Consider the following 26,983-nt stretch of genomic DNA (forward strand, 5'->3'; position numbering starts at 1 on the left):
AACCTAGGCTCTCCAAAAGTCTACATCTCTTGCCTGAAAATTAAGATCATTTCCTACTGCCTTACTCTGCAATACTTCCTTCTTCAGAGGTACCTCCATTATGAAATACTTTCTTTAAATATTACTCAGCTGATATTGCCTAGAATTACGAGATAAAATCTAGAGCTATTTCAGCTTTTCATCTGGTACTGCGGGCTCATTTAGACCTCATTTATGAGTCTCCTTTGATCTTGCCTCCTTTTTAAATTGTAAATCAAATTTCGCCCAGCCTTCGATCTTTCTGAAGTAAAATGAGGACCCAGATTGTTGGGAGGAAGATCCTGACTCTGTAAACCTTTTAGAGAATATTGCAAAGCACTATGAAGCAGTATGTAAGTCTAAGTGCTATTGCTATTTGTTTAAGGAGATCAATCAATCAGAATAAAGCTGGAAGGAACCTTGACGGTCTTCTATTCCAGTGTTTCTCAACCTTGGCAACTTGAAGATGTCCGGACTTCAACTCCCAGAATTCCCCAGCCAGCATTCGCTGGCTGGGGAATTCTGGGAGTTGAAGTCCGGACATCTTCAAGTTGCCAAGGTTGAGAAACACTGTTCTATTCCAACCCGCCTGCTCTAGCAAGATATTCTCTACCATTTCAGACAAATGGCTGTCCAGTCTCTTCTTTAAAACCTCCATTGGTGAAGCACCCACATGCTGTTCCTCTGGTTAATTGTTCTCACTGCTTGGGAAGCTTCTCTTTAATTCTGGGTCGCTTCTCTCCTTGATTAGTTTCCATCTGTTGTTTCTTGTCTTACCTTCTGGTGCTTTGGAATATAAATCGATCCCCTCAAATACTGGAACACTGCTATGTCACCCTTAACCCTTCTTTTCTATAGACTAGCTTTACCCAGTTCCTGCGACCCTTTCTCCATGTTTTAGTCTCCAGGCCTTTAACCATCCTAGTTGCTCTTCTCTGCACTTAAAAAAAGAAGACATTTAATTGGACAACTGATGAGAAAGTGGGTAAATGAAACAGAAACCGAAACTGTCGAATATAAGCCTGGACCTTTTACCAACTCTTCCCCACGAACTGAAGGATCTTCCCTTGCCTGGATTCAGATAAGACAAGAAAGGCTACTGTTTAAATGCCTTATGGCACAAGGGCCAGTTGCCCTGTCTAGGGGCCATATAAACTGGCACCCTTCTCTTGTTCCTTGGATGAAGGGAGAGCAATCCAAGACTTTCATATTTCTCGAGGACACCCTCCACTACACCTGAGTGCAGCAGAGGTGCACTTAGAGGTGCATGGCAGGCCAAGTCTTACAAAGGTGTTTCCAACAACACATGGCTGCCGACAACTCTGGGAATCAACAACCGCCTGAGACAAATGATATAGTTTAACCTAATGGTGAGGCTGTCCGTGCCCGACCTGGCCTCTCAACCGACTTTTGTCTCTGCCCAACTCACCTTTTCTTCTGTATCAAGCCGAGGACTGGATGCCGAGCGCTTGATGCCGCTGCCCCCCTTGGACGCCCCTTCATCCAGCTTGGCATCCTGCAATACACCGAAGCTGCTGGTCTTGCGCAGGCTCTGCCTCCAGGTGGCTGGGGCTGGCAAGCTACTTGGCTCCGTGGTGCGGCTGGGACCTCCAATGAACTGGTGGGGAGGAACAGAAGAGGAGGAGGGGTGGAGCAGAAGGGGACGAAGAGAGGAAGCAGAGAGAAAAGGAAGGAAAGGGAGTCAGGATGGATGAAGGGAATTCTCACTTAAAAGAACGGAACTGGAAGGAGCAAGGTGGGCACAGAGGTTGGGCTAAAACAGGGGTGTCAAATTCGATTTCGTTGAGGGCCGCATCAGGGTTGTGTTTGACCTCAGGGGCTGGGGTGGGTGTGGCCAGCTCACTCATGTCACAAGGGGGGGGGCACCTGTGGTGTCCAAGTGCTAAGGCAGGACTTCCCCCAGACCCTCCCTCCCTCATTATAATCCCTTTCATTCCCCCTTCATTCTCCTTTCTTCTTCCTCTTTCTTTCTTTTTCCTTCCTTGCTCTCTTCCCATCTTCCCCTCTTTTTTTGTCTTTCCTCTTCCCCTTTCTCCTTTCCTGCCCATTCTTACATGCTCAAATGCAAAAGGGGAAACATTTCTCCTTTTGTTTCGTTTTGATTTTAGTTTGTTTTGCTATTCCTCTGCCAGCAAAATGGTGCCTGGCAGGGGTGAGGGGAGGCACAAACAGCCCCACTGAGCTCCGTTTTCACTGGCAGAGGCACCACGGACCAGTCTTTTACTGTTTCCAGTGGCCCTGCAGGCCAGATGTAAGAACCTCTCGGGCCAGATCCAGTCCCGGGATCTTGAGTTTGACACCCCTGTGCCAGGACAAGGAATTCAAGACCTGAATAACTGAGGATTCCTTAAGATAGTGGGGGCTCCAAACTTGACAACTTTGAAATCTGTGGATTTCAACTCCCAGAATTCCTCAACCAGCCATGCTGACTGGGGAATTCTGGGAATTGAAGTTGCCAGGTTTGGAGACCCGTGTCTTAAGAGAAGAAACAACCCCAAAATTCTGGCTTGCAATAGATACACCAGACTCCTAACTCGGTGATAAAGTGGCAATTTTTAATTTTCCCTTCTCTCAATTATAGGAGAAGCAGTGCTGTATGTGTGTGGGTGGGTGGGTGGGGGGTACCAATCTGAGAAGAAACAGAATTGATTGGGTTTCAAGGCAAGAAGGGTAGTACTTCCATAGTCATCTAGCCAGGGGCTCCGATTCATTTTTCCAAAGCAGATGGTGTAGGAAAGGGTCAAAGCCACCCAAGGTTGCCCTTATCAGAAGATCCCTTTTTATCATCTGAAAGCTTTCAGAGATTATTGAGGAATAGCTGCTTGGCACATCCTCAGATGTTCCAGAGCATGCCTGAACACGGAGGTAGGATTTCAGGCTGAACTATACCTCAGGTGAAAGCAGCCAGGACTGCCATCTTCTCAAAGCAGCAATTCCTGGAAACCTTTTTCTTAAAGACATTCTTACATATATTAAAAACAACTGCCTCTTGAGATGATGGATACTGCCAACCTACCAACCTTCAGAAAGGCTTTTAAAACCTTTTATATTTGGCAGAATTCATGAGTGCAGGTAGTTCTAAGGTGCTTAGTTGGCTGGATAAGATCTGAGTTTTGACATTTTTATTGTACTGTAAATTGCTTCGGGTTCCTCTGGGCACTGTAGAAATTATTGTTTGTACAAACAAACAAATGAAGGGAGAAACAATGGAGGAATCACTCTATTATATATATGTAGCTGCCTTAGAATACAATTTAGAAGCAAGTAGTCCTGGGATCATTAGGAAGCAACTTCTCAAGCAGGGCTGCCCAACAATGCACATTTACATTAATATAAACATTGTATGAGGGACCACTGAGACACCCACACACCCACAAGGCTGCCCCCAAAGTCTTTCTAGAAGACCTCTTGCATTTCTGACCATCCAGAGTCTTTGCAAGACAAGGCTACCTGTCCCTCGCATCCCATCATGAAGTCCTTGGCAATGCAAGTTCCAAAATTGGAAGCGCTTAATGCTCGCCTTGAGAAGAGCTGCCCGGAATCACACTCACAACACACGCAGAATTTCAAAATGCTATCAGGGCAGAAGAAACAGCAGGTCCTGGAAAACTGCCTTCATTGCGTTACCAAACTTTCAGAAGTTTGAAGTTTCGGAAGTTTTAGAAAAATCATGTCCGTTGCCATTTCCCAGGCTCTCCATTCTGGGAGAATTTTGCTTTGGTTGAATGGGATTCCCTTGTCTGCTTCACACAGCCCAACTCTACAATTCACTATATCTGGATATCTTCTGAACAGGTGGGCAATCTTCCCGAGTTACATTCCTTCAAAAGTAACGCTGGAGAAGAGTCACCAACCTGCCAATGGAGAGTAGAAGGTGGGACCAACGTCCCACCCTCGTCGCTACCGTTTTTTTCCACCTGCCTAGGTGGGCTTGTCGATCAGAAAGGTCGGCAGTTCGGTGGTTTGAATCCCTAGAACAGGTCTCCTGCGTCAGCAGGGGGTTGGACTAGATGATCTCCAAGGTCCTTTCCAACTCTGTTACTGTTTACTGCTTCCCTCTTTATCTTTCCCACTCCCCAGCTGTGTTAGTTATAACACACTTCTTTCTCTCCTTTCCCCCTATCTGCCAGGAAAAGATCAAACAGCTTTGGACTTTGTAACTCTTGTAGCCCAAGGGCCGACCTCCTTACTGAAGTACCGCTTGACCCCAATAGTTTATAATCTTAGCGTCCCTATTCATTTTGCTCCCTTGGGCGTCTTAAGGCTGCTTAAACCACTCTTTCTTCCCAAACACCAGCATTCTTCTCATATGCACAGATAAACAAAAGCACCGCTCCCCACAGTGGCCAGAGAGGGAACTGCAGCGTTATCAGCAGCCCCGCATCCTGTTTCCAGGAGATGCTTGCCAGAATCTTTTCCCACAGTGGCATGTACAAAGTCGGGATTTTCCTTTAATCTCACAGGACACCAAAGGGATGAACAGCCAAGAGAACAGCAGGCAGGGGTTCCTGTGAAGAAGCCTCTCTCTCGACTCCACTCACAGTCAAAGACTGACTCAGCCACCAACAGCGGATTAAGAGGTTTTTTTTTTTTTAAAGCCCTACTTTGGGCTTCCTGGAGACAAGTGCGCAAAGATTCACCCCTCTTGGCTCCCCTCTTCATTTTCTCACAGCAGTCACTTGCCCCTTCTGTGGCACCAGAACGATCCCTGTTTTACGCAAGCGTTGCCTCCATGTGGAAGAAGGCACCAGAGGGCTTGGGAGAGGCAGCAGAGGCAAAATGAAAACAATCTGTGGTTAGAGTGTGCAGGTGGAATGAGAAAGCGAGGAGGAGGAGGAGATGCATTTCACAATGGATGGAGGACACAGGGGGAAAAAAATGTCAGAACAGGGAAAAGGGGAAAAGAAAACAGAATGTTCGAGGTATTTTATACAGCGCAGGTTAAGAGATGACATGCAACAGAATGGGGGAGGCAGGAAGAGGAGGCCCGACCAAAAAAGGCCTCTTTGCAAATGTAGTCCCTAGACGTGCTTGTGGCAGCATCCCAAAAGCAGGGGGAAAGCCAGAGCAAGCAATAAAGGGTTAATCAAGCATGCTAGGTGAAGGGATGCTTTAAAAAAAAAAGTGCATTGAGATGAATTCATCACGGGCTTTGTGCCAAAGAGCAAGCGACCATGGAAAACTGAATGAAAATGTAACATTTCTAAGGGGAAAATTATGATGCCTTTATTTAGAGGTGGAGCGCAGGACTAAGGTTACCAATGAAATCCCTCTACAGGTAGTCCTCAACTTACTACCGGTTGCTTAGCTACCATTCAAAGTTACGTAGGACCCTGGAAAAGGGACTGCAAGCCCAGATTCAAAGTTCTGACATCCTTGGTTACATGACTGAATTTTGGGCGCCTGGCAACTGGCCCATATTTATGGCCATTTGCAGTGTCACGTGCCCTTGATTTATGACATTGACGTGTGATCATCGGAGTGAACTCAGCTGATCGTTCGGAGCTACCGATTGGGCCGGAACCGATCCGAACTGGTAGAATCCCGCCTCTGCTAGCACCTGCAATCCCGTACTAAGCGGCATGAATGAACTGAGAATGTAAAGCGACTAGAGCCCTTGAAGTGTTTGTTTGTCAGCCTCTATCTTGGGCTCTAGTAAAAAAATTTAGAGTGTGGATGGAGGAGTTGGATTTCAACTACATCACAGTACCAGTAATGATTCTATCTGGAGCCACAACTGTAGAAGGAAGCTGAGACAATGGAGAGAGGAAGTTCAAAAACACCTGACTCCCTTTGCCGCCACGATGCCTTGCCTTACCTTTGGCCCAAGAGGAGACGGGGAGAGAGGCTTAATAGGAGTCACAGACACTCCATTCACTGCTCCACTGTCTGCTGGGGGAACAGCCTTCACTTCTGCAAGAGATGGGGAGCAATTAGCAATCAGCCCATTGTGTCCCGTCAGGATGAGGGCGCTGGCTACGGCTTCCCTCCACTCACCATTGGACTCCGGAGTTTCATCCCCCTCCGAAGCCGAGCTGGTCTCCTCTTCGCCAACAGCAATGGTACCCAAGGTCTTCCGCTCCTTTGACTGGTCTTGGACGGAGATCTTCTCTTTGCTGCTCATGCGGCACACGGAGCTCCTAGGAGAATCAAAGGGAGGGATGGACAGGAGAAGAAGCTGGAAAGATCTCGCTCGCTTACCCTGCCACAGGTATAGGTCACAGAGCCAACTGTGTAGGTACTCAGGCCAAACTAAGCAACATGGCAAGGTGATAACTCCAAACCATGCAGTCACCCACTTGGTTCTATCTCTTCCATTTCCATAATTATCACTTGCTTCAAGTTACTACTTGATGAAGGAGGTTAGCATTCCTTGGCAGTGATGGCTAACCTTTTTGTCCTTGCATGCCAAAATCACGTGTGCGCTCACGCCTATAATGCAACGCCCCCCGAATGACCCCCGCATACGCATGCTCCTCCCACGCATGCGCACGACACCTCCCCCAGCACACTGTTTGGGCCTGGCGGGCCTCCCTGAAGCCTCCTGGGACAAAAAATGGACCACGGGAAGGGGAAACACCCCCCCCCCCGCATGCATAACCCACACACACATGTACATGTGTTTCCCGCATGTGCGGCAGAGACCCAAAAATCAGCTAGCCAGTGGGAGGCCCGCGCGTATGCACAGTGGATCTGAGCTGGCTCACATGCCCTCAGAGAGGGCTCCACATGCCACCTGTGGCACACTTGCCATAGGTTCATCATCACGAATCTATGGCTTCTTATTTCTTGGCTGGCATCTTCTACTACAATGAATTAGGCCTGGAGAAGGACTGATTATTTACTTATTTGTTTGTTTAAATATATTAGTTGCCCAACTCCAATTGGTATGACATGTCTTTGAGATAATATATTCCTTTTTATTTTCTAATATGCATTTCAGGCTATTTAAAAAGAGCCGTGGTGGTGCAATGGTTAGAGGGCAGTACTGCAGGCTATTTCTGCTGACTGCCGGCTGCCTGCAATTTGGCAGTGTGGATCTCACCAGGCTCAGAGATGACTCAGCCTTCCATCCTTCTAAAGTGGGTAAAATGAGGACCCAGATTGTTGTGGGCAATAGGCTGGCTCTGTAAATCACTTAAAGAGGGCTGTAAAAGCACTGTAAAGAGGTATATAAACCTTTTTCTCCGAAAACAGGACCCATCCCCATAATAAGCCCAACCCTAATTTTTTTGGGGGGTGGGCCTAATATTACGCCTACCCCGAAAATAAGCCTGGGGGATGCGCATGGCCAGCATGAGTAGCGGTGTGTGTGTGTGGGGAGACCGCTGGCCCCTTGGGGCAGCGCAAATTTTGCCCTTCTCCTTCTGAGTGCAGCAGTTCTGCTTGTTGGGCCATTTCCTTGAAGCCGGCAGCTGCGCAGCCAGCTGCTTTGCTTTCCCTACTCTTTTTGGGAGGCTTGCGGGAGGCTTTTTGGTGACTCAGTGAGCTGGACACACCGTCGCCTCCATTTGGACCTTCCAGCGTTTGGAATGGAGGCGTTTTGGCGATCAGGAGGAAAACAGGGAGGGGGATTTTCCTGCCGGTCATCCATTCCTCAAGCTCAGCACAAATGAAAGGAGGTGTTGGTGTGTCCATGGCGCATCCAGCGCACTGAGTCTGGCCTGCTGCACCTCAAAAAAAGTGAGACCGCCTCGAAAATAAGCCCAGGTGCTTATTTTCAAGTCTAAAAGAAAATAAGACTCAGTCTTATTTTCTGAGAAACACGGTAAGTCTAAGTGCTACTGCTATTTAAGAAACATCCAACCAGTCCAGATCCAAGAACACATAGGTGGTCCTCATTTAACAACCACTCATTCATTCAGTGACTGTTCAAACTCACAATGGAGTGAGCGACAGCTATGACTGGCCCTTTTAGTTTGATGGCCACAGCATTCCAGCAGTTATGTGATTGTGATCCAGGTGTGATCCTTGTGTAGCTCACAATTTCAACACTGCAGCATCCCATAGTCACGTGATCACCATTTGCAACCCTGACAGCTTTCTACAAGCAAAGTCAATGGGGAAGCCAGCGGAAGGTTGTAAATGGCGACCATATGACATCCATGCTTTACAATCCACGGAGATTCACTTAAAGACAGCAACCCGAAATGTTGGAATCTCCATCACTAGGTCATGCGTGACATTGTACTTTACGGCCACATTATTCAGCAAATGAAAATCTCAGTCCCAATCCCTCTCAATAATCAAAGACTAGTGGTACCCATGTGTGCTCAGTGCCACATAGGTGAAAGCGCAAGAACAATAACGTCACTCAAAGTTGGTTTAATTCCAACTTTGACGGCAAAGGACTTGTATGCCTTATACCAGCAATGGTGAACCTTTTTTGGCTCGCGTGTCATAAGAGGGGAGAGCGCAGGGGGGGGGGGTTGTGTGCTGGCATGCCACACCCAAAATGCAACGCGCGACACACACACACCCAGTGTGCATGCTCTTTTTGCCCTCCCCAGGCTCCTATAAAGCCTCTGGAGACTGGGGAGGGCAAAAAATGGCTTTTAAAAAGGCTGAACTCAGCTGGCCAGCAAGCGTATGCATGATGCCCAGCTGACAGGCAATGCCTCCCGTGCACTGACAAATGGCTCCGCATGCCACCTATGGTACACGTGCCATAGATTCTCCATCCCGGCCTTATACTATAGGTGTCAAACCCGCAGCATCACGTGACCTTTTTCCTGGAGCTGGGGTGGGCGTGGCCTACATGTGATGCATCCGGCCCGCGGGCCGCCAGTTTGACATCCCTGCCTTACACCAATGTTTCTCAACTTCAGCAAATATAAGCTGTGGTAACTTGCAACTCTCAGCATTGCTGTCTGGAGATTTCTGGGAGTTGAAAGTCCACACAGCTTAAAGCTGACAAGGTTAAGAAACACTGTCTTACACTCTACAATGTTTCCTACGGCAGAAGTCGTATGAGAAAATGGCCACCCTACTCCATGCCTGAACATTCATAAACAGGCCAACAATCTGTTTACAAATCCAAAAACTGCCGACATAATGACCCAGCAAGTGGCCAACCAAGTTCTACTCCAAGCACGACAGCCAAAGATTCTTGGTAGATTTTCTTTCCTCACAACAGGCGCTTGTAATTTGCACAGACTCAACATATAACCACAAACAAAAAGACCAATCTGACAGCTGCAATTTCAAACCATAAACACTTCTGCGGCAAACGCTTGTCAAACCTGCTGTATATCAAATAAAAGATTTCTCCCTCCAAACTTGTCTTGCCACTTAAGATTTGCTGGAGGTATGATGGCGTGGATTTCACACATCTGATTCCATGGCTAAAAAAAACCTAGATCAAAACTTTTAAGTTACAAGTGTCTGAAAGCAAAGGCTGAGGCTAGGGAATTAAGTGGAACTGAAGACTTGGTATTTTCTATAACAGTACAGTATCTAATGATAATCTAGTGCTGACCTTCGATGCTTGCTTGTATACGAGGGGGCCTGTTCCAAGCTCGTGTCAATCACAGCCTGCCGATGGGCTTCCTTTTTGCTGCGCAACTAAATAATAAAAGGGGAGAGATCAAAAATCAAAACTTTTATTCCACTTAACAATGCAGTCTTTATAGATTTTGTCTGGTGGGATGTGACAAAATCTGCTCCTCTGTATACGAAATACTAGGGGGCAAATTAATCTGCAGCAGCTAGTGCTATCTTCACAGGACTAATGGTGGACTAACTCTGCCCACTGCCAGCAGTTCGATCCTGACTGACTAAAGGTTGACTCAGCCTTCCATCCTTCCAAAGTGGATAAAATGAGGGTCCAGATTGTTGTGGGCAACATGCTGACTCTGTAAACCACTCAAACAATACTGAGAGTACAGCAGCTGTATGTGCTAAGTGCTATTGCTATTTTTAATAAGATGGCAGCCACTAGAGGGATATCAATCTGGTTCATCCCTTTTAAGAACAGAGGCTTTGACTTGAGGCCCTCAGTGCTATGAGTTTATGGTAGAAGACCCTGAGTCAGTCCTTAAATCTTCAGTGCATGATTCCTGTAGGTGGGGAAGGGGGGGGGAAGAAAAGAGAGGAACTCCCCTCCCCATTCCATTCGTCTCTAATCACACTCTTTTTCCTCTGCAGATGCGCTTTTTTGCAACTAAAAATGCTGCAAATACTTTGGCCTTTGAAGTTCAGAAGGTGGGACAGGACCTTGAACTCCCGGAGTCCTTTCAGATGCAGCTTCACCCTTCCACCCTCCCTTTCCTTCCCCTCCACTCCCACCCCCTTTCCCCTCCTGTCTTTTATTGGGACAGGCTGCTCCTCCAACTGGTTCTCATAGGAAAACTTCCAAGTCGAATTACAAAAAGAAAGAATGCAAAGAAAGCGCCTTTCAAGCTTTGCAAAGGACCTTGAGGCTGATCTGGTTCCAATCCACAGCTGGAAAGGGCAGAAAGCCGACAGGCAGGAGGGAGGCCCATCCTGCTTGCTTTCCCTTGGGAACCAGCCCTTCTCTCTCTCTCTCTCTTTCTTCTCTTCTCCTCCACACACCCCCCCCAGCCCGCCCTACCAGTCAAGCTTTTGCCTGAAACAGATGAAGAGGGAGGCTGATCTGCTTCCCCCAATCAGCCACTTCTGGGAGGCCCACCCTGCAGTTTCAGAAATGCAACCTTTAGGCTGGCAAAACTCAAATTAGGCTGACAGGCATGCTGGCCTCTGCCTCTTTGACCTTCTGCCCTGAGGGTCATCGGCATTTCTTTAGCCTTCCATTTAACTCTCGCTGTTTCTTGAGGGCCATGCAAAAAAGGCAATGGAAGAAAGAGAGTTTGGGAGGTGTGTCTCCTTATATACGTCAATGAAACAAATAAATGCACCGGAATGCTTTAAAAAAAAAATGTTCACCCACATCCACTGAGTAGCCAAAGCTGTTACATAAAGCAAATGCAGGCTTCCTGGTTGCCTGATCTGTACAATACACACACACACACAGAGCAAATGAGCATTTCTTAGTAATGGATTATGGTATATTTAGGACAAAATACATGTTAGTATAGGCAAGCTTAAACAGCTGACTTTTTAAAAAATAAGATTAAAGTCTCAGCTATATATAATGGTTGTCAAATTTAACTAAAGCATGATTTAAAAAACCAGCTGTAGTAGTTAAGGCAACTCTGGTATATCTATGCACAGGCCAAACACACAAATTTTACATTAGAGCTTAAAACTCACCAGGAAAGGCAACAACTGAAACTGTTTTACAATCACAGGACACCATGGGGGAAAAAAACCCCCACTTATTCTATTCAGACAATTTTGATATAAAATTGACCTGCGAGCCAGGCCGTACCTAATCTCCTCCATCCCCCACCCATGGGTTTATCATATCTTATGTAGCCCAAAGTTCTTTGAAGGAAGCTTACATAAAAACATAAAAATCACATCTTAAGGAATCCCTACAATTAAATCATTATTAGGATGAATTGTATCAGCAAGCATATAACTGTGTAAGAAATCTGAAATGAATTACTGTAAAGAAAGGCAGCTAAAATGATATGGAGTAAATAGGTAACTCATTAAAATCGAATTTCACCAATGAGAAGCTTATTAGTGAAAAAGTTAACAGTTCTGATCCAAAAATGCATTTGTTGGTTTTGCAACTATTATAGCCCCTGAATCCATAGGGACTCCTGGCACCTAACAATGAGCATAAAAAACACAAGAGCACAAATGCAACACAGTAGAAGCTGGAACAATCAAATAAAACATAACCAAGCGTGGCTGTAAGTAGAGTTCTGGGAGCTGAAGTCCACCCATCTTAAAGCTGCCAAGATAGGAAAGACTGGATGAAGCCATTCTCCCCAAATGCTGTCTAGAAAAGCTGTTTTAACATATTTTTGAAATATTGTAAGGATGGGAGCGAATCTAACTTCTGGAAGGGAATGACATCACTGAAAAAAACCCAGCTGTCGCCTCATTATTTCAAAAGTATGGAATTACTAGAAGATTCTCTAGAAACTCGTATATACCAGGTGGGATCAATTCTGGTTGGAAAAGATGGTCCTATCAGCCACGTTTTCAAGCTATTAGAAGCCAATGCAGCACCAACGTTACATGACTATGGCAGCTCTTACTTGCCAGCAAAGGGCAGTTTCCAAGTGGTCGTCAAAGGCAGCCTTGTGCAAATCACAATGTCGTAGACTAGGTGTGTAAAAAGAGTGCAGTTCATCTTTAACAGTTTCTCCCAGTTCAGGTAGGGATGCAACTGGTACAAGCTGGGCAAAACTCCCCGGTTATGTCCTTCCTCTGTCAATGGATCAATAGCAGTGGGGACATAAGAGACCCCATTCCTCCCCCCCCGCCCCCCCGCGGCCAAAGGTATGGGGTTTCGTGAATCTAGAATTAAACACTGGAACTGAAGAACAGATCTCTAATCCACACCGGTGGGAGAATTCCCCCCCAATGATTTTGTCTACTTCATCTATTTCGCTCCTTGCGGCATGGCTAAGTTTTATTATACTGTTTGTAAAAGCAGACATGCCCTGTGACTGCTTCAATGACCCAGTTATGGTCTTCTGTTTATATTTTATTTCAAATGGAAACTGCTTTGATTGTTTTAATTAGCGTATTTTTTGGACTATAATACGCACCGATGTATAAGGCATACCAAGATTTCGAAGAGGTAAGTAAGAAAGAAAAGTTTTTGTCCTCCATGGCCCCCAGCAGCACTCTGCAGGATTCAGCAGGGGAGGGGGGAGGGGGAGACAAAAATGTCCCAGTTTTGGTGAAAAATGGGCAGAAAATGGGCCATTTTTCGCAAAAAGAGAGGCATTTCCCCCTTCCCCCAGCCCTGCTGAAGCCTGCAGAGTGCTCGGGGGGGGGGGGGGTTGGAGGAAGGGGAAAACACCTCCGTTTTTTGCGCAAAACAGCCCATTTTTTGCAAAAATGGGATGTGGGGCAGGGCTTCAGGAGGCCAAAAATGGCTGTATTTGGTGTATAAGACGCACCATTTCCATGCTCTTTTGGGGGGAGGGGAAGGTGCGTCTTATACTCCGAAAAATACAGTATTTAGTTCACTCACAGAATTCTGGTCGGCGGCTATAGGAAAAAAAGTACTGTTCTTATTAAGCCCAGGGAGGAAGACCTGGGATCATCCCACTGGGAGAATCTTCTCAACTCAGCCCTCAAATTAGACTCTGCAAGATCGCCTGCGGAGGCCTTCTCTCCTAAAAAGTCTCCAAAACCTTGAAGAATCCCACACAGAAAGTGACCTAAGCATGAGCTTCAAGTGTTAGAAACGTTCTGTATAAATACAAAAAGTCTATCACAATACCCTTCTGTATCCAACAACATAAATGGAATTGGCAAAATAAAAAAAACACCCAACCCCAACTGTCAACAACCCATCACTCACATCGTCTTGTTTATGCTGCAGGTCCTCCAGCAGCGCCAAAGTATCTTCATCTGCAAGATCGCAAGGACGCTGGCCCTGTGGGAGGAAAGAAAGAAAATCAGGGGGAACAGGAGGCTTGACAACACAATTGCCTCAAAACTCCACCAGCCAGCAAAAGGAGGCAGAAAAAAAAAATACAACGGGCACAACAGATCGGCCAACTGCAAATGCCTTCAAACCTCTCCTCCTTCTCCGCCTCCACTTTTGAATCCGTTAACAGAAATATACACTGACTAAACCAAACACAGATGAAAAAGACGAAAATGATATGAAGGAAGCTGCACCAAAGACTGGTCTAGTTTTCGGAGCGCTCCTATCCGCTTGCTTCCAGCCACTGTACTTTTTTGGTGGAGAAATAAGTCAGGTGTGTGTGTGTGTGTGTGTGTGTGTGTGTGTGTGTGTGTGTGTGTGTTGAAATTCGGGGTGTTGGGTAGAAATTTCTGGGTAGGGGATGAAATGAATGCTTTTACAGCACTTGTTCTGATCTTTCAGCTCTTAAATAAATAAGAGTAAATAAGAGAAAAACTACCCACAGGGATGGTTTGGCCTTTGGGGTCTGGGGGGGGATGGAGACCAGAGGGCAGCCTGAAGTCTAGAGGTTTTTTAAAAAGTGGATGAAATAGAGGAAGCATGAGCAAGAGAGAAGGTTAAACACATGGCCTCTCTAGGACATTTTCCTTTGCCAGACTCTAACTCTCTCATGGTCTCTAATGAGATTCTGCCAGAGAGGTGAGCATGTATGCGAGACTCCGGCGATCAATTTCAGATTTTTCCATCCCACGTCCCCCTGATCCTTTGGATATTTTCTATTCTGTGCAACTTTCAGTTGATCAATCAGGCAGAATGAGATCATCCTTTTTCTTTAGAAAAGGCCAAAAGAAGGCGGGCCAGGGAGGCACCGAGGATCCAAAGCACATTTTCTGCTCAGAGGCCCTATAACTGGCAGTGATTGATTCCCCTTCATTGGTCCCGTTGGAAGGACTATATTTTTTTAAAATTAAAAAAAAAAAACCCAGGGAAGAGAGGTGGGTTAGCGGCTATATTCTCCCCCCCAATCACCACCAAATGCTGCCAAGAGTGTGGGAGGCTTGCAGAGGCTTGGTGAGAGCACACTTCATGCCTACTGATGCAACTGGCCTGCTAGAAGCCTAAAGAACTACTCCCGATGAGGAGGAAATCTATGCTTCATAAGTAACAGAATAACAGAGTTGGAAGGGACCTTGGAGGTCTTCCAGTTCAACACCCTGTTCAGGCAGGAAACCCTACACCAGTGATGGCTAACTCTTGTCCTCGCAGGCTGAAATCGTGTGCACGCCCACACCCACAATGCAATATGCCCTGCCCCGCTGCACATGTGCGCACGACTCACCCACTGATCCCTCCCCCGCACATATGTGCGACACCCTCCCCCTCCTGTGCTCCATTTTGGGAATAGCAGGCCTCCCTGAAGTCTCCTGGGACCAAAGGTGGGGTCCCGGGAGGAAGGGTGCTGCCCCCGTGCTTCCCACACACCGCGTATGCACGCTGCCACTCTGCGCATGTGCGTGCGTCTCCCACACGCACAGCAGAGAGCTGAAAATCAGCTGTCTGGCAGGAGGCGCATGCGCGCCCACAGAGAGGGCTCCACTTGCCAGTGTGGCACAGTGTGCCATAGGTTCACCATTACAGCCCTTTACCATTTCAGAACAAATGGTTGTCCAATCTCTTCTTAAAAACCTCCAGTATTGGAGCACTCACAACTTCTGGAGGCAAGTCGTTCCACTGAATATACTGTAATAACTCTGATATATAATCAACAAGTAGCAAGCATCGTTCGGGAAGGGACAGTCTCCTCTCAACTCTCTCAAGAGATGAACACCTGATGTCCTGTACCTACCAGAACTATTAAAACAGTTGCTTATGTTGTACTCCAATTCATATTGATGTAATAATAGTCAATGGATTAACCTTTTTAATAACTGGTAATGTTTCTATTTTATTTTATTTATTTATCAATCAAATTTAAATGCCTGCCCAATTCATATAAGATGTCTCCAGGTGGCTTCCAATATTCATAATATACAATATCTCCACCCCCTCTTTTTTTAAACAAAAGACTTTTACGGTATTTTGTAAGCCTTGGTAACTCTTGTGAAATACAGCATGATGTTGAAACAAACAGAGTGGCCAACTATTTCCCCCTCACCCTACTAATGTCTTCCCTGCCTAACACAAGATAATTTTGAGAAGGGGAACTTGTCTTATATGAAGGCGCAGACCTATCTAGCCCCACGTGGCTCTTTATTCCAGCTGGCAATAGGTTTAGCTCCCTGGCCTCAGGTAGAAAAGAGTTTGATGGCCGCATGGAGTCCATCAAATCTAACGCCCTGCTCCATGCAGAAATCCAAATTAAAGCGACTGCCTGGCCTCCACCTGAACAAGCGTCTGCCCGAGCTTCCCATTCATCTGTTGCAGTCTCCTCTATAAAGGGAGATGCCATTTTCCCATAACCCACTACCTGCACCCTCTATCAGCCTTCTCTTACCACATTGTTGAGGGCCTCCATGTCACAGAAGTGCTCAGCCAAAAGCCGGCAGGCCTCCTCCACTCCCCAGTGAGCTGCTGCATGTAGGGGCGCCCAGCCATCTTTGTCCTGCACATTGGTGTCATAGCCAGCTTGCAAGAGCAGCCTGCAACAGAGCAAGGCAAGGCAGGGTAAGGGTAACTGGGGGCTTCCTTGTCCCTGGGAGAACAGAGCTGGGCTGTGCCAGAACAAACGGGGCAACCTGGATAGAGAGGATTCTAGAAATAAAAGTACCAGAGGAGACCAGAATTCAGGTTTTCAAGTTATCCACAATTGTTAGGGGAGAAGAGAAACATTTGCAATTTTGAGCTGGGGTAGCATTTTTTGAACATGATGTGTGCTTAGTAAAGAAAATGCCAGGTAGGGGTGGGAGTTACTACCCTAGGTGGTTCCCTAACAAAACAAAAAAAAAAAGTAAAGTGAAAAGTGGGATTTATTGGAATTCCTTTCCCCCACCTTTCTTCTTCCTTTTGAAAAGAGGAACCCCAAGTACTAATAGTTCCGTGTTGGAAGCACCGGAGTGTTTTCGTGGTGAAATGATTTCCTGGTGACACCACTGTTGCCTGGGAAACTCCCAGTTGGGGCCTCCTTCCATGAACCTGTGAAGTTGCCGTATTGAAGTGGTACCCATTTATCTACTTGCGGTTGCCTACTTTCAAATCACTGGATTAGAAGGAGCTGGAGCAGGTGACAGGAGCCCACCCAGCCTCACAGCAGTAAGAAGTCTCGAACGTCAGGCTGCTGATAGTCAGTCCACCTTCCTAACCTGAGGAGCCACAGAGCTCCTCAGAATCCCAGATTAAAGAAAAACAGCTGAGAACAAAGATCCTTCGATTTTCCCTTTTCCTTGAAGAAGCTGAGAGGTGGCTGGGTGGGGACTGACGCCTCTTTGCCTTTCCTTTTTCCATAAGCCCTGCCTGAGCTTGAAGGATGTGTGGAAATGTGGGTGGGGCCAGCAAGCCCTCCCCGCAACCCTGCTCAAGACGGGGAGAGAAAGCTAGGCGATCCAATGACTCGGGCTTTTCCCAAACACAGCTAGGAAAAGGCAAGAGTCTGTTAATTTCCTGCTACAAAAAGCAATTAATCATCCATACCGGCTATGGTGAGGTTAACCACAGTCAAGAACTGCCCAGGATATGATGGGAGGCTCTCACCTCATGACCTCGACGTAGCCTTTAGCAGCCGCCACATGGAGGGCAGTGGCCCCAGTTTTGGGGTGAGGTTCATCAGATATTTTGCCGTCATTCAGCCAATGGCGAGCATCACGAAGCATCATCTCTTCCTCCTCTCGCTTGGCTACCTCTACATCTACCCCTGAAAGCAAAGGGAACGGTCACACGAAACACAGAGAACCTGTGGCTGAAAAATTCTGAACAGTGGTCCCAAACTATAATGCAGATAGCGCACGCACACACATACTTTTTTTTTTTTAATGAAATCACAGCAACCGGATCTTTGGAACTTTGCTTTCCATCTCAGAAGAAGAGCTGGAATCACATCATAGGGACCAGCACGTATTTTGTGATGTAGGTCCACAGTTTTATTATGTACTTTTGCAACAAAACTCTTCGTATTTTTTTTTATTCAAATGCAAAATGGATGTTGCAGTCCACACATACAGAAAGAATTCATGCTGATAATTTTGGGAAATGACAATCAGCAACAACAATGCAGCTCTGAAGTGGGAAAGCATTTACCAGACCTTAATTTAGCCTATTTCTGTTTTCTATAAGTACTATAAAGGTAAAGGTTCCCCTAGAACATATGTGCTAGTCGTTCCCGACTCTAGGGGGTGGTGCTCATCTCCATTTCAAAGCTGAAGAGCCAGCGCTGTCCAAAGACATCTCCGTGGTCATGTGGCCGGCATGACTAAACGCCGAAGGCACATGGAACGCTGTTACCTTCCCACCAAAGCTCTCCCTATTTTTCTACTTGCATTTTTACCTGCTTTTGACCTGCTAGGTTGGCAGAAGCTGGGAAAAGTAATGCAGCGCTAGGGATTTGAACTGCTGAACTTTCTGATTGACAAGCTCAGCATTTTAACCACTAAGCCACCACGTCCCTATATGTACTACATGTATGTCTATATTAAATAATCTGTTATAAATATTTTTACAAAGCCAATGTGGGTAGCCCTTGACTTACAACAGTTCATTTATTGACCGTTCCAACTTATAACAGCCCTGAAAAGAGTGACTTATGAGTTTTTTCACACTTACAACCATGGCAGCACTCCCATGGTCATAGGATCGAAATTCAGACACTTGGCAACTGGCTCATATTTATGACAGTTGCAGTGTCCCAAGGTCACTTTCTATGACCTTCTGACGAGCAAAGTCAATGGGGAAGCCAGATTCGCTTAACAACCGTGTTACTAACTTAATGCCTGCAAGGAATCACTTAACAGCTGTGGCAAGAAAAGTTGTAAAATGGGGCAAAATGCCCTTAACAAATTTCTCACTTAGCAACAGAAATGTTGGGCTCCGTTGTGGTCGTAAGTTGAGGACTACCTGTAGTGTTTTGGGGTGGTTGGTTTTTTTTAATGGTGAAAATGTCGAAGAGTCGCCATCTTTCCATAGCCAATTAGCTGGAGAACCCTCTAATAACAGGACATCAGAGGAAGCAGAGCTGGACTTGCAGTGGCTGCTTGTGCCTTACCTCGTTTCTCGATTTCTGCTCGCAGCAAGGCTTCCATGCTGTCAGCCTCAGCAATGTCCAGTGGGACGTCCCCGTCACTATTCACCGCAGCAATGTTGGCGCCGTGGTCCAAGAGGTATCTGGGCCAGACAGTGAAGGCCAGTCAGATGCATGGGCCACCCAGCCCCCATATTCAGGCCTACAATCTCTATCCCCCCAGCAGAAGGGGCCATCTGAGATGGTGGTTGTAACCAGCTTCCTGCAAAGCTTGATCTGGGTAATCTAGTCTGCTTGGGTGTCAAGTACAGAGTTCAAAGACTGTGGACTTTAAGACCTACACCCTGACTCACCTTCTCAGGCAAAACTCCCCCTCCCCTTCCACTAAAGGTGAATGTCAAGATACAGGCAACCTTTACAGCTTTCCTTGCAAGCTCCCACAATAAACGCAGCCAGGACTCTCCCTCTTCGAAGAGGATTGCCTAAGGTTATCTTTCACTGAGTGTGAAATGCACCAGCTATGTTTAGCAGCCTCCTGCCAGAGTTTCTCCAGCTGAGAAATCCAACATCATACTAGGATAGTTGCCTGAAGGAGCTCAATGACTAAGTGGAGGATGAGAAAGGACACACTGCAGTCACTTGTGCCGAGAAGCAACTGTAAGGCTGGCTGAGAGATCTGTGGATCTAGGAAATGTAGGCAAAAAAATACACAACCCCCCCACCCAGCCCAAACTTACTGTGCAATCTCATTGTAGCCACAGGAGGCAGCAACGTGCAGCGGAGTCCAACCTTCATTGTCTGCCTGGTTTACATCAGCTCCATTTTCTACCAGAAATTCAACCACTTCCATGTTTTCATCAATGCAGGCCTGGAAGAATCAAAATGCTTCCTTATCATGCAAATCCAACCTCACCTTTTGCCTCATTTGTAATACAAAAGTCTTCATCTCCTTCAAGAGAAGAGCCAATTCCAAGTGCCTCTCATCAAATTCATCACCCTCCACTCCTTCCCCAGTGTCGTAAACACGCACCCCATTGTAGCATTTGGGCCGAGCAGGGTGGAAGATGGCTAAAATGGCAACCCTTGAACAGGGAAATGGAACATTGTAAAGACGTAATAGATTTTACACTAGAGAGAGTTGGGACTGAAAAATCAAAGTCCCTGGGAATTTTGTAATATTTGTCTTGCTTTGATTGCAGCTGGTGGCGGAAAATAGGGCAAGTACATTGGACCAGGAAATAAACAAGGTTTTCAAGCAGCAAGAGGATTGTGGCTAGAGCACAACTACACAACAGACCACAGAACAAAATCTCTGGCACAGAATGTTTTGAGGAAAAAGTGCACAGGCTACTAAGATGGGAATGAAATATGCGGGTTATTGGGAAGGAGCCTTGGGAAGGTAACCTAACCAAGCGATGGAAACTCTTTGGTCCTCCAGAGATTTCTGAACAACCCCTAATAAACCCAGCTGGAATGCCCAAAGGAGAGAGATGCTAGGACCTTTTTTGATCAACAAGAGAACTACCAGCCTCCCATTCCAGCCCTAAATTCAACTACCCTGCGTTTCCCTGAAAATAAGATAGGGTCTTGTTTTCTTTTGACCCCTGAAATAAGAGCTTGGCCTTACTTTTGGGGAGGTTTTATTATTTTGGGGGTGCAGGAGGCCCCTTAACCTCAGCCTGATTCAGAGAGGGCTAGAAATGCTCTCTCTCTTTCTGGCACACTCTTGCTAGCCCTTCGGTCGCTGGGCCTGCAGTTCTTTTTGTAGCTGCCACTAACAGAAGGGCCGCAGTAGCTAGGGTTCATGAGGCCTCCATGAGACCGTTCCGTGTGGACGGCAGGGGTGCGTGGGACATGTTCTCCCCCTTTCCCCCAGAGAAAATGGCGGGGACTGGCTGCGCATGTGTTTAAATATTTTAGGGAAGGGCTTGTTTTCAGGGGAGGGCTTATTTTAGCGCATGCACGCAAAAGCCTGATTGGGCTTATTTTCCAGGGAGGTCTTATTTTGGGGAAAACAGAGTAATAGACCAGAAACCAAAACCTGAACCAATGTAGTTAGTCCCCGACTTATGACCACAATTGGGATGAGAATCTGGATTGTTGAGCAAAGCAATCATTACATGAGTTGTCATGTCACTGTTTTGCCCAGTGGCTGCAATCTTGGCCCTCCTGGTTGTGGTCCTTAAGTAATCTTGTGAGTTGTTAAATGGAGTTCCAAGGAAGGAGAATTTGGGAGGGGGAAGACTAGGGGAGGTTCTGGGAAGCCTAGTTCAGGACACTCGAGTGTCTTTTTGCTCAGGAGCTAAAAATCCTCCATTTTATCCCGGGAGCAGAAAGCATCCTTTTATTAATTCAAACTTGCTCATAGTTTGCAATCATAAGTCAAGACTACCTGTTATGTTCAAGTGAGGAGAGCTGGAGGTTGAAGTGACCCTCAGATAAATTAGATTACAACCTCCATTATTTCTAAAGGTAAAAGGTAAAAGTTCCCCTCACACATATGTGCTGGTCATTCCCGACTCTAGGGGGCAGTGATTCATCTCTGTTTCAAAGCCGAAGAGCCAGCGCTGTCCAAAGACGTATCCGTGGTCATGTGGCTGCATGACTAAATGCCAAAGGCGCACAGAAAGCTGTTACCTTTCCACCAAAGTGGTTCCTATTTTTCTACTTGCATTTTTACATTCTTTCGAACTGCTAGGTTGGTAGAAGCTGGGACAAGTAATGGGAGCTCACTCAATTACGTGGCGCTAGGGATTCGAACCGCTGAACTGCCAACCTTCTGATCGACAAGTTCACGTCCCATTATTCCTAGGGAAAGCCTGAAGGGCATCTGAAAAATATCAGATTGGGAACATCTGTACTACTGAAGCACAACTTACAGGGGAAGGGAAGTTGCCATTACAACTATTACCATTATACTATTATAAGACTCTTTTTTTTTTTTTTTTTAAAAAAGATCATTTCCACATGCAATTGGCAGGAGTCTCCAAGCTTGGCTGGCTGGAGAATTCTGGGAGTTGAACTCCTCCAAGCTTAAAGTTGCCAAGATTGGAGACCAAACTTCTCAACCCACCTGCATAATGCTGGAAAAGAAAATGTGCAGTTTATTTTTGAGGTAAGGTATGAGTGGATAAGCAAGAGATATGATCACTTAGTTTCCAGGGAAAGCTGTATCCTGCAATATTAGGTCTGACCCAAAACACAATGAAGTAAAACTGTTATTTACTTATTTATATACCCTGTTTCCCCTAAAATAAGACCTCCCTGGATAATAAGCCCAATTGGGCTTTTGAGAGCATGTGCTAAAATAAGCCCTCCCCCCAAATATATAAACGCATGCGCAGCCAGCCCCTGCCATTTCCTCTGATTGCTTGCTGCGCAAAGAACACGAGGTGAGGAGGGGAGGCCGGAGGAAGGGGAAAGGGAGGGGGGAACATGCCCCATGTATCCCACATGCCCTAAGGGCTGCTCCCCCAACCCTAACCCTGTCCCCTTCTGTTATGCTAATGGCCACAGCAAAGAGCGGCAGGCCCAGCAATGTGCAACACAGCAGCAGCCATGAGGTGACCACGCTCGCTGCCTCCTGCACCTCAAAAATAATAAGACCTCCCCGAAAATAAGGCCAAGCACTTATTTCGAGAGGGGGTTTCAAAAGAAAATAAGACCCTGTCTTATTTTGGGGGAGACAAGATAACTTATAGGTCATCATCTGCCAATGACTCCAGCAGCTTAAAAGGTTAAAACAAAATGACAAAAAGGAGATAATGAGCAATCTGAAGTCAACATATAACCATCCAGCAGGGGCTTAACCTTCACCCTTCCCCAAAGCGTGGAAAAGTCAGGTCTTTGATGGCTTCTTAAAAATCATCAGGAAAGAAACGTTTGATTCCACCACCACCCCCTTTGAAACCAGGACCATAAGTCATAGTTTCAGGGTTGCTTCAAAGTCTAGCCCACTGATTTGGATTTAATAGCAAATTAAATGTTTGATCTAATTGATCAAGTAGTGGCCACATGGATAGATCAATCTGACTGGGATTAGGCATAATGTGTAGAAAGCTATACTCTGAGATAACCATGGTTTGGATGAAAAGGCAATCTCTGGGTTATGGCAAGGAGGAGGTCTGTGAAAGTGAGGTGAGAAAACAGAGAAAACACACGAAGAGCTTCTAATATTTAGATCAATGGTGCCAAATCTTGGCAACTTTAAGACTTGTGGAATTCATCTCCCAGAATTCTGGGAGGGAAATTCCATAGCTCTACTGGCTGGGGAACAACGCTAGCTGGGGAATTCTGGGAGTTGAAGTCCACAAGTTTTAAACATTGTCAAAGCAAAGCCAAAGAAAAATCAATAGCAAATCTTAACATACTTAACAAGCTAATAAAATATTTACAGTAAGTATAATAATACAACCAATGGAAAAAGAGAAAAGAAAATGAGGTTCAACTAAATTTCTACTTACATTAGCCTATTTACAATTTTTCCATATTGCATCCATAATTCTTTATTTTCTATAATAACAGTTATTCACGTTTGTCAACTTCCCTTTCATTTCTACCTCTTGTCTCTATCCATTCATAAAATTTATTCCATGTCCTATAATATTTCAAGTCTTCTTTATCTTTAATTTTTAAGGTTAATCTATCCATTTCAGCACAATCCCAAATTTTCCTAATTATATCGTCATCTGATGGGGGTGTTCGCATTTTTTCTAATATTTATTAAGGTGCTAATTCTCAAAGGGCTCCTTTTGCACCTCATACAAGATATGCTGCAAGATGGTATTATGTACGTCAAAAAAAAAATCACAGGAGATTTCAGCATCTACCAAAACTTGCAGATGAGGGGAGGGAAGGAGGGAGGGAGGGAGAAGGAAGAAAATTGGACCAGTAAATCTTTGATGTCTCTTCTAATGTCAGGAAAATGCAGCTGTGCTACTTTTCTTCTTTCAGGCACAAAAGACATCAGAACTGAAGGCAGCTGCTTTTGCTCATTGCTTTCATCTGCCTTTAATAACAGGTTTTGGATCTGCAGTCAAGCCATGCAAAATAAAACCGACTGGAGCAATAACAGCAGATGGGTGTATGATATCAAAGAGCCACAGAAGAGGAGACAATCTTCTTCAAAAAAAGAAGAAAAATTGAGGATGTTGAGGGAGGGGGAATGGATAGGTTCAACTTGAGGATCTTCTCAGAAAGCCAGTTAAGGAGAAAAGGTCTCAGGGCTCTTTAGAGGCTCAATGGATTGCTTTGCACCCATCAAAACATCAGCCCATCCTGCCTTTTTTGGTGCTGTCTGATTTCCAGCAACTCCCCAAGGACAGGAGCAAGTTTGCTGAATGCGTCAATCCAGGCCACCATCCAGGAGAAAGAATAAGTGGAGTAGCCATCACACCAGGCACAGCCAATGCATTTTGCCTACTTCCAAAGTGCTGCTGTTCTCACACCTACATCTACAGGTGACTTGACTTGACTTACAAGTTTGTTTAATGACCACTCAAAATTACAACAGTACTGAAAAAAGTGACATGACCATTTTTTCAGTCTGATGACGTGTCCTTTGTGATCACATGGTCAAAATTCAGACTCTTGGCAAGTGACTCATATTTACGACAGTTCCAGTGTCCCAGGGTCTTTTACAACCTTCTGACACACAAAGTCAATGAAAAAACCAGATTCGCATGACAGTCATGTGGCTAGCTTAACAACTGCAGTGATTCACTTAAACAACTGTGACAAGATTGTAAAATAAGGCAAAACTCATTTTTAACAATTGTCTCACTTAGCAACAGAAATGTTGGGTTCCATCATTTCTCTATGGCCAATCTGAGCCATGCCACAGGTAGAAGTGCCGAATTTTGAAACTGAGACTTTATACAAACACAAATCCTGTGAGCATTTCCAGATCTAGGCTGCAAAAACCCAGATGGCAGCAAATGTTTCTAGATTTCTGTTCATCTCTGCAGCCACCTGATGGTTTTCTGGATTTTTGATACCCACTAGCCAAACTATATGGTAGAGAAAAATAAATATTAAACCCTTTCAAAAACAATAACTACCATAAGCATGCTGTAGCTAGTGCATTCCCCACTTAGGTGGCCTAAATAGTACACAATGCTATTCCAGAATGGCTGGATTTATGCACACATTATGGTGAAAGCAAACCACATTATAGCATGGCTGTATGATATGGTACACTTTACAGCAGGGGTCACCAATCTTGGCAACTTTACCACTTGTAGACTTCAATTCCCAGAATTCCAGCGTAAGAAATTCTGGGAGTTGAAGTCCACAAGTGGTAAAGTTGCCAAGGTTGGAGACTCTTGCTTTACAGAAAATAATCCTGGCCAAGGGGGTCACTAATCCTATTCATTTCAGGTTTCCCCCCTCAAAAATAAGAAAAGGGGGGAGGGGAGTTTTAGCTCAGCTGGTTGAATCTGCTGCTTAAATGTTCTGTGCTTTTAATCGACATTTCTCTGACTGGAAAAGGTTGGATAAGAGGGTTGTTACTGAATACTTATGGGAGTTGGGTCTAGGATACGAGTTAAATGTTCAGATGACGCAGCAACCCTCCAGAATCCCAGATTAAACAAACTAGGAAACAAACAAGCCCATAATATTTCCACTAGCTCCTGCCTCCAACAGGTGTGTCTAAACCAGAAATGACCCCGTCTATAATTTATTAGTGTCATCCAAACTGGAGAGAAGAAGCCAAATCTCTTTCCCCTGAACCGCAAAAGAACAAAACACAGGGTGTGGTTTGTCAGCCACAAGTGCAAGGCGCCAGCAAAAGTGATTGGAGAATGCTGGCAAACTCTGGCTCATTGTATGATAGGAAATAAAGTTTTTTTAAAATAAAAATAGCAGAGCAGAATTAACATTCCTGACAGATTGCAGCAATATCTGCAGCTTGATGCTGATAAACAGAGATTACAGAACACCATTTATTTTTTGCACGGCATATGGCTTACAGTAGACTCTGAAATACAATACAAGGGTTGTCAAGTAACACAATTCAGTTATCAGATTCACACCTTTGGGGAAAAAAGAACATGAACAACCAATGGCAAATTTAATTTAAACCAGACATTTAAATCAGATTTCCTGTTGGAAGATTTAAAACATGAAATAAAGTGTGATTTAAATTGATCCACCCTGCTATACACATTCCATTTTAAATAAAATGCTTCAAAAATCTATGCTAAGAAAGCAAGAGTACTGTAATAAGCAACTTGGATTATAGAAATTCAATGCAACAATTTGTGCACTGCCATTATGCAGATTTTGAACATGTGTATTGTATTATACATTTGGTTTATCACAAATGGGGAGGCAGAGATCTGTAGAACACTGAAATCTTTCCCCTTACCAGTATAAAGTTTGAGATATCCTGTTGAATATTCCTTTAAAATTCAACCCTATTTTCCTTGGTTTACATACGAGAAATTTATAACAACAGAGTGTGTACCTTGATGAGCTCTAAGTTTCTCCTAATTTTAATACAAGTGGGTCCTTGATTTATGATTTATTTTTTTTGGACAGTTCAAAATTACAAGGGTCCTAGAAAAAGTGACTTACAATAGTCCTAGTGCTTATAACCATTACAACATCCACATGGTCACAGAGTTAAAAGGAAAATTTACCACAGCTGTTACTTTCTCAGATGACTTCCCACAGTTGACAGGGAAAGCCAAATTTGCTTAACAACTATATGATTCACTTAACAACCATGGCAAAAAGCTAGTAAATAAGGCCTCACTCATTAAAAAACTTCATTGCTTAGCAACAATAGTTCTGGTCTCATGTACAATTTTTAGATGCAGACTACCTTTATCACATTGGTTGTCTTCATAAATGAGTAGACTGATTATGTTGTGTAATGAGACAGGTGGAATGGCTGGAAGTCACCCAAGAAAACTTAGCTGGAGCTAAATATCAGATTCCATCTCTTCAAAGGTTTCGAGAAGGCAAGAAAACCAAGGGCTGGTTTTTGAGACCATGGATTGAAATTATTTCTACCTGAGATATGAGACTCCATCTCCTAAAAAAAAAAGCCCACTTCTCTTCTGCTCTTAATCTCATATGGGTCAAAAATACCAATTTGAGAAATCAGGATATGACTGTCCTTTTGGATGAAGTGGCGCAGAAGATAGGGGGGGGGGGTGCTGTCTGTTTCAGAAGCCAAGAGAGGACCAACATTCGTAGCCTCTGCTCAGAGAGCAAATATTGTATTTCCCACCAAAGGAGAACAATTTACTTCAGTGGCAGAAACAACTGACTGTGCCATGAAAACA

At 45.1% G+C, this 26,983-nt stretch overlaps 1 protein-coding gene across 3 annotated transcripts in view; it reads right to left on the reverse strand.

Moving 5' to 3' along the window:
* Nucleotides 1-26,983, reverse strand: part of PPP1R12C (protein phosphatase 1 regulatory subunit 12C) — a 47,838-nt gene that overhangs the window by 14,253 nt on the left and 6,602 nt on the right. For all 3 annotated transcript variants that reach the window (XM_087713881.1, XM_014065780.2, XM_014065779.2), the window contains exons 2-10: nt 19,427-19,557; nt 18,714-18,832; nt 17,210-17,369; nt 16,017-16,161; nt 13,454-13,528; nt 9,518-9,603; nt 6,037-6,179; nt 5,858-5,952; nt 1,448-1,636 (exon numbers count right to left, since the gene is read on the reverse strand). In XM_087713881.1, the coding sequence (XP_087570007.1) occupies nt 1,448-1,636; nt 5,858-5,952; nt 6,037-6,179; nt 9,518-9,603; nt 13,454-13,528; nt 16,017-16,161; nt 17,210-17,369; nt 18,714-18,832; nt 19,427-19,557 (1,143 nt within the window). The remainder of the gene's footprint in view (nt 1-1,447; nt 1,637-5,857; nt 5,953-6,036; nt 6,180-9,517; nt 9,604-13,453; nt 13,529-16,016; nt 16,162-17,209; nt 17,370-18,713; nt 18,833-19,426; nt 19,558-26,983) is intronic.

The sequence above is a fragment of the Thamnophis sirtalis genome, unplaced genomic scaffold (genome assembly GCF_051295495.1).
Source record: "Thamnophis sirtalis isolate CommonGarterSnake01/CBP01778 unplaced genomic scaffold, rThaSir2_p1.2 scaffold_4, whole genome shotgun sequence".
In the NCBI taxonomy this organism is placed as follows: domain Eukaryota; kingdom Metazoa; phylum Chordata; class Lepidosauria; order Squamata; family Natricidae; genus Thamnophis; species Thamnophis sirtalis.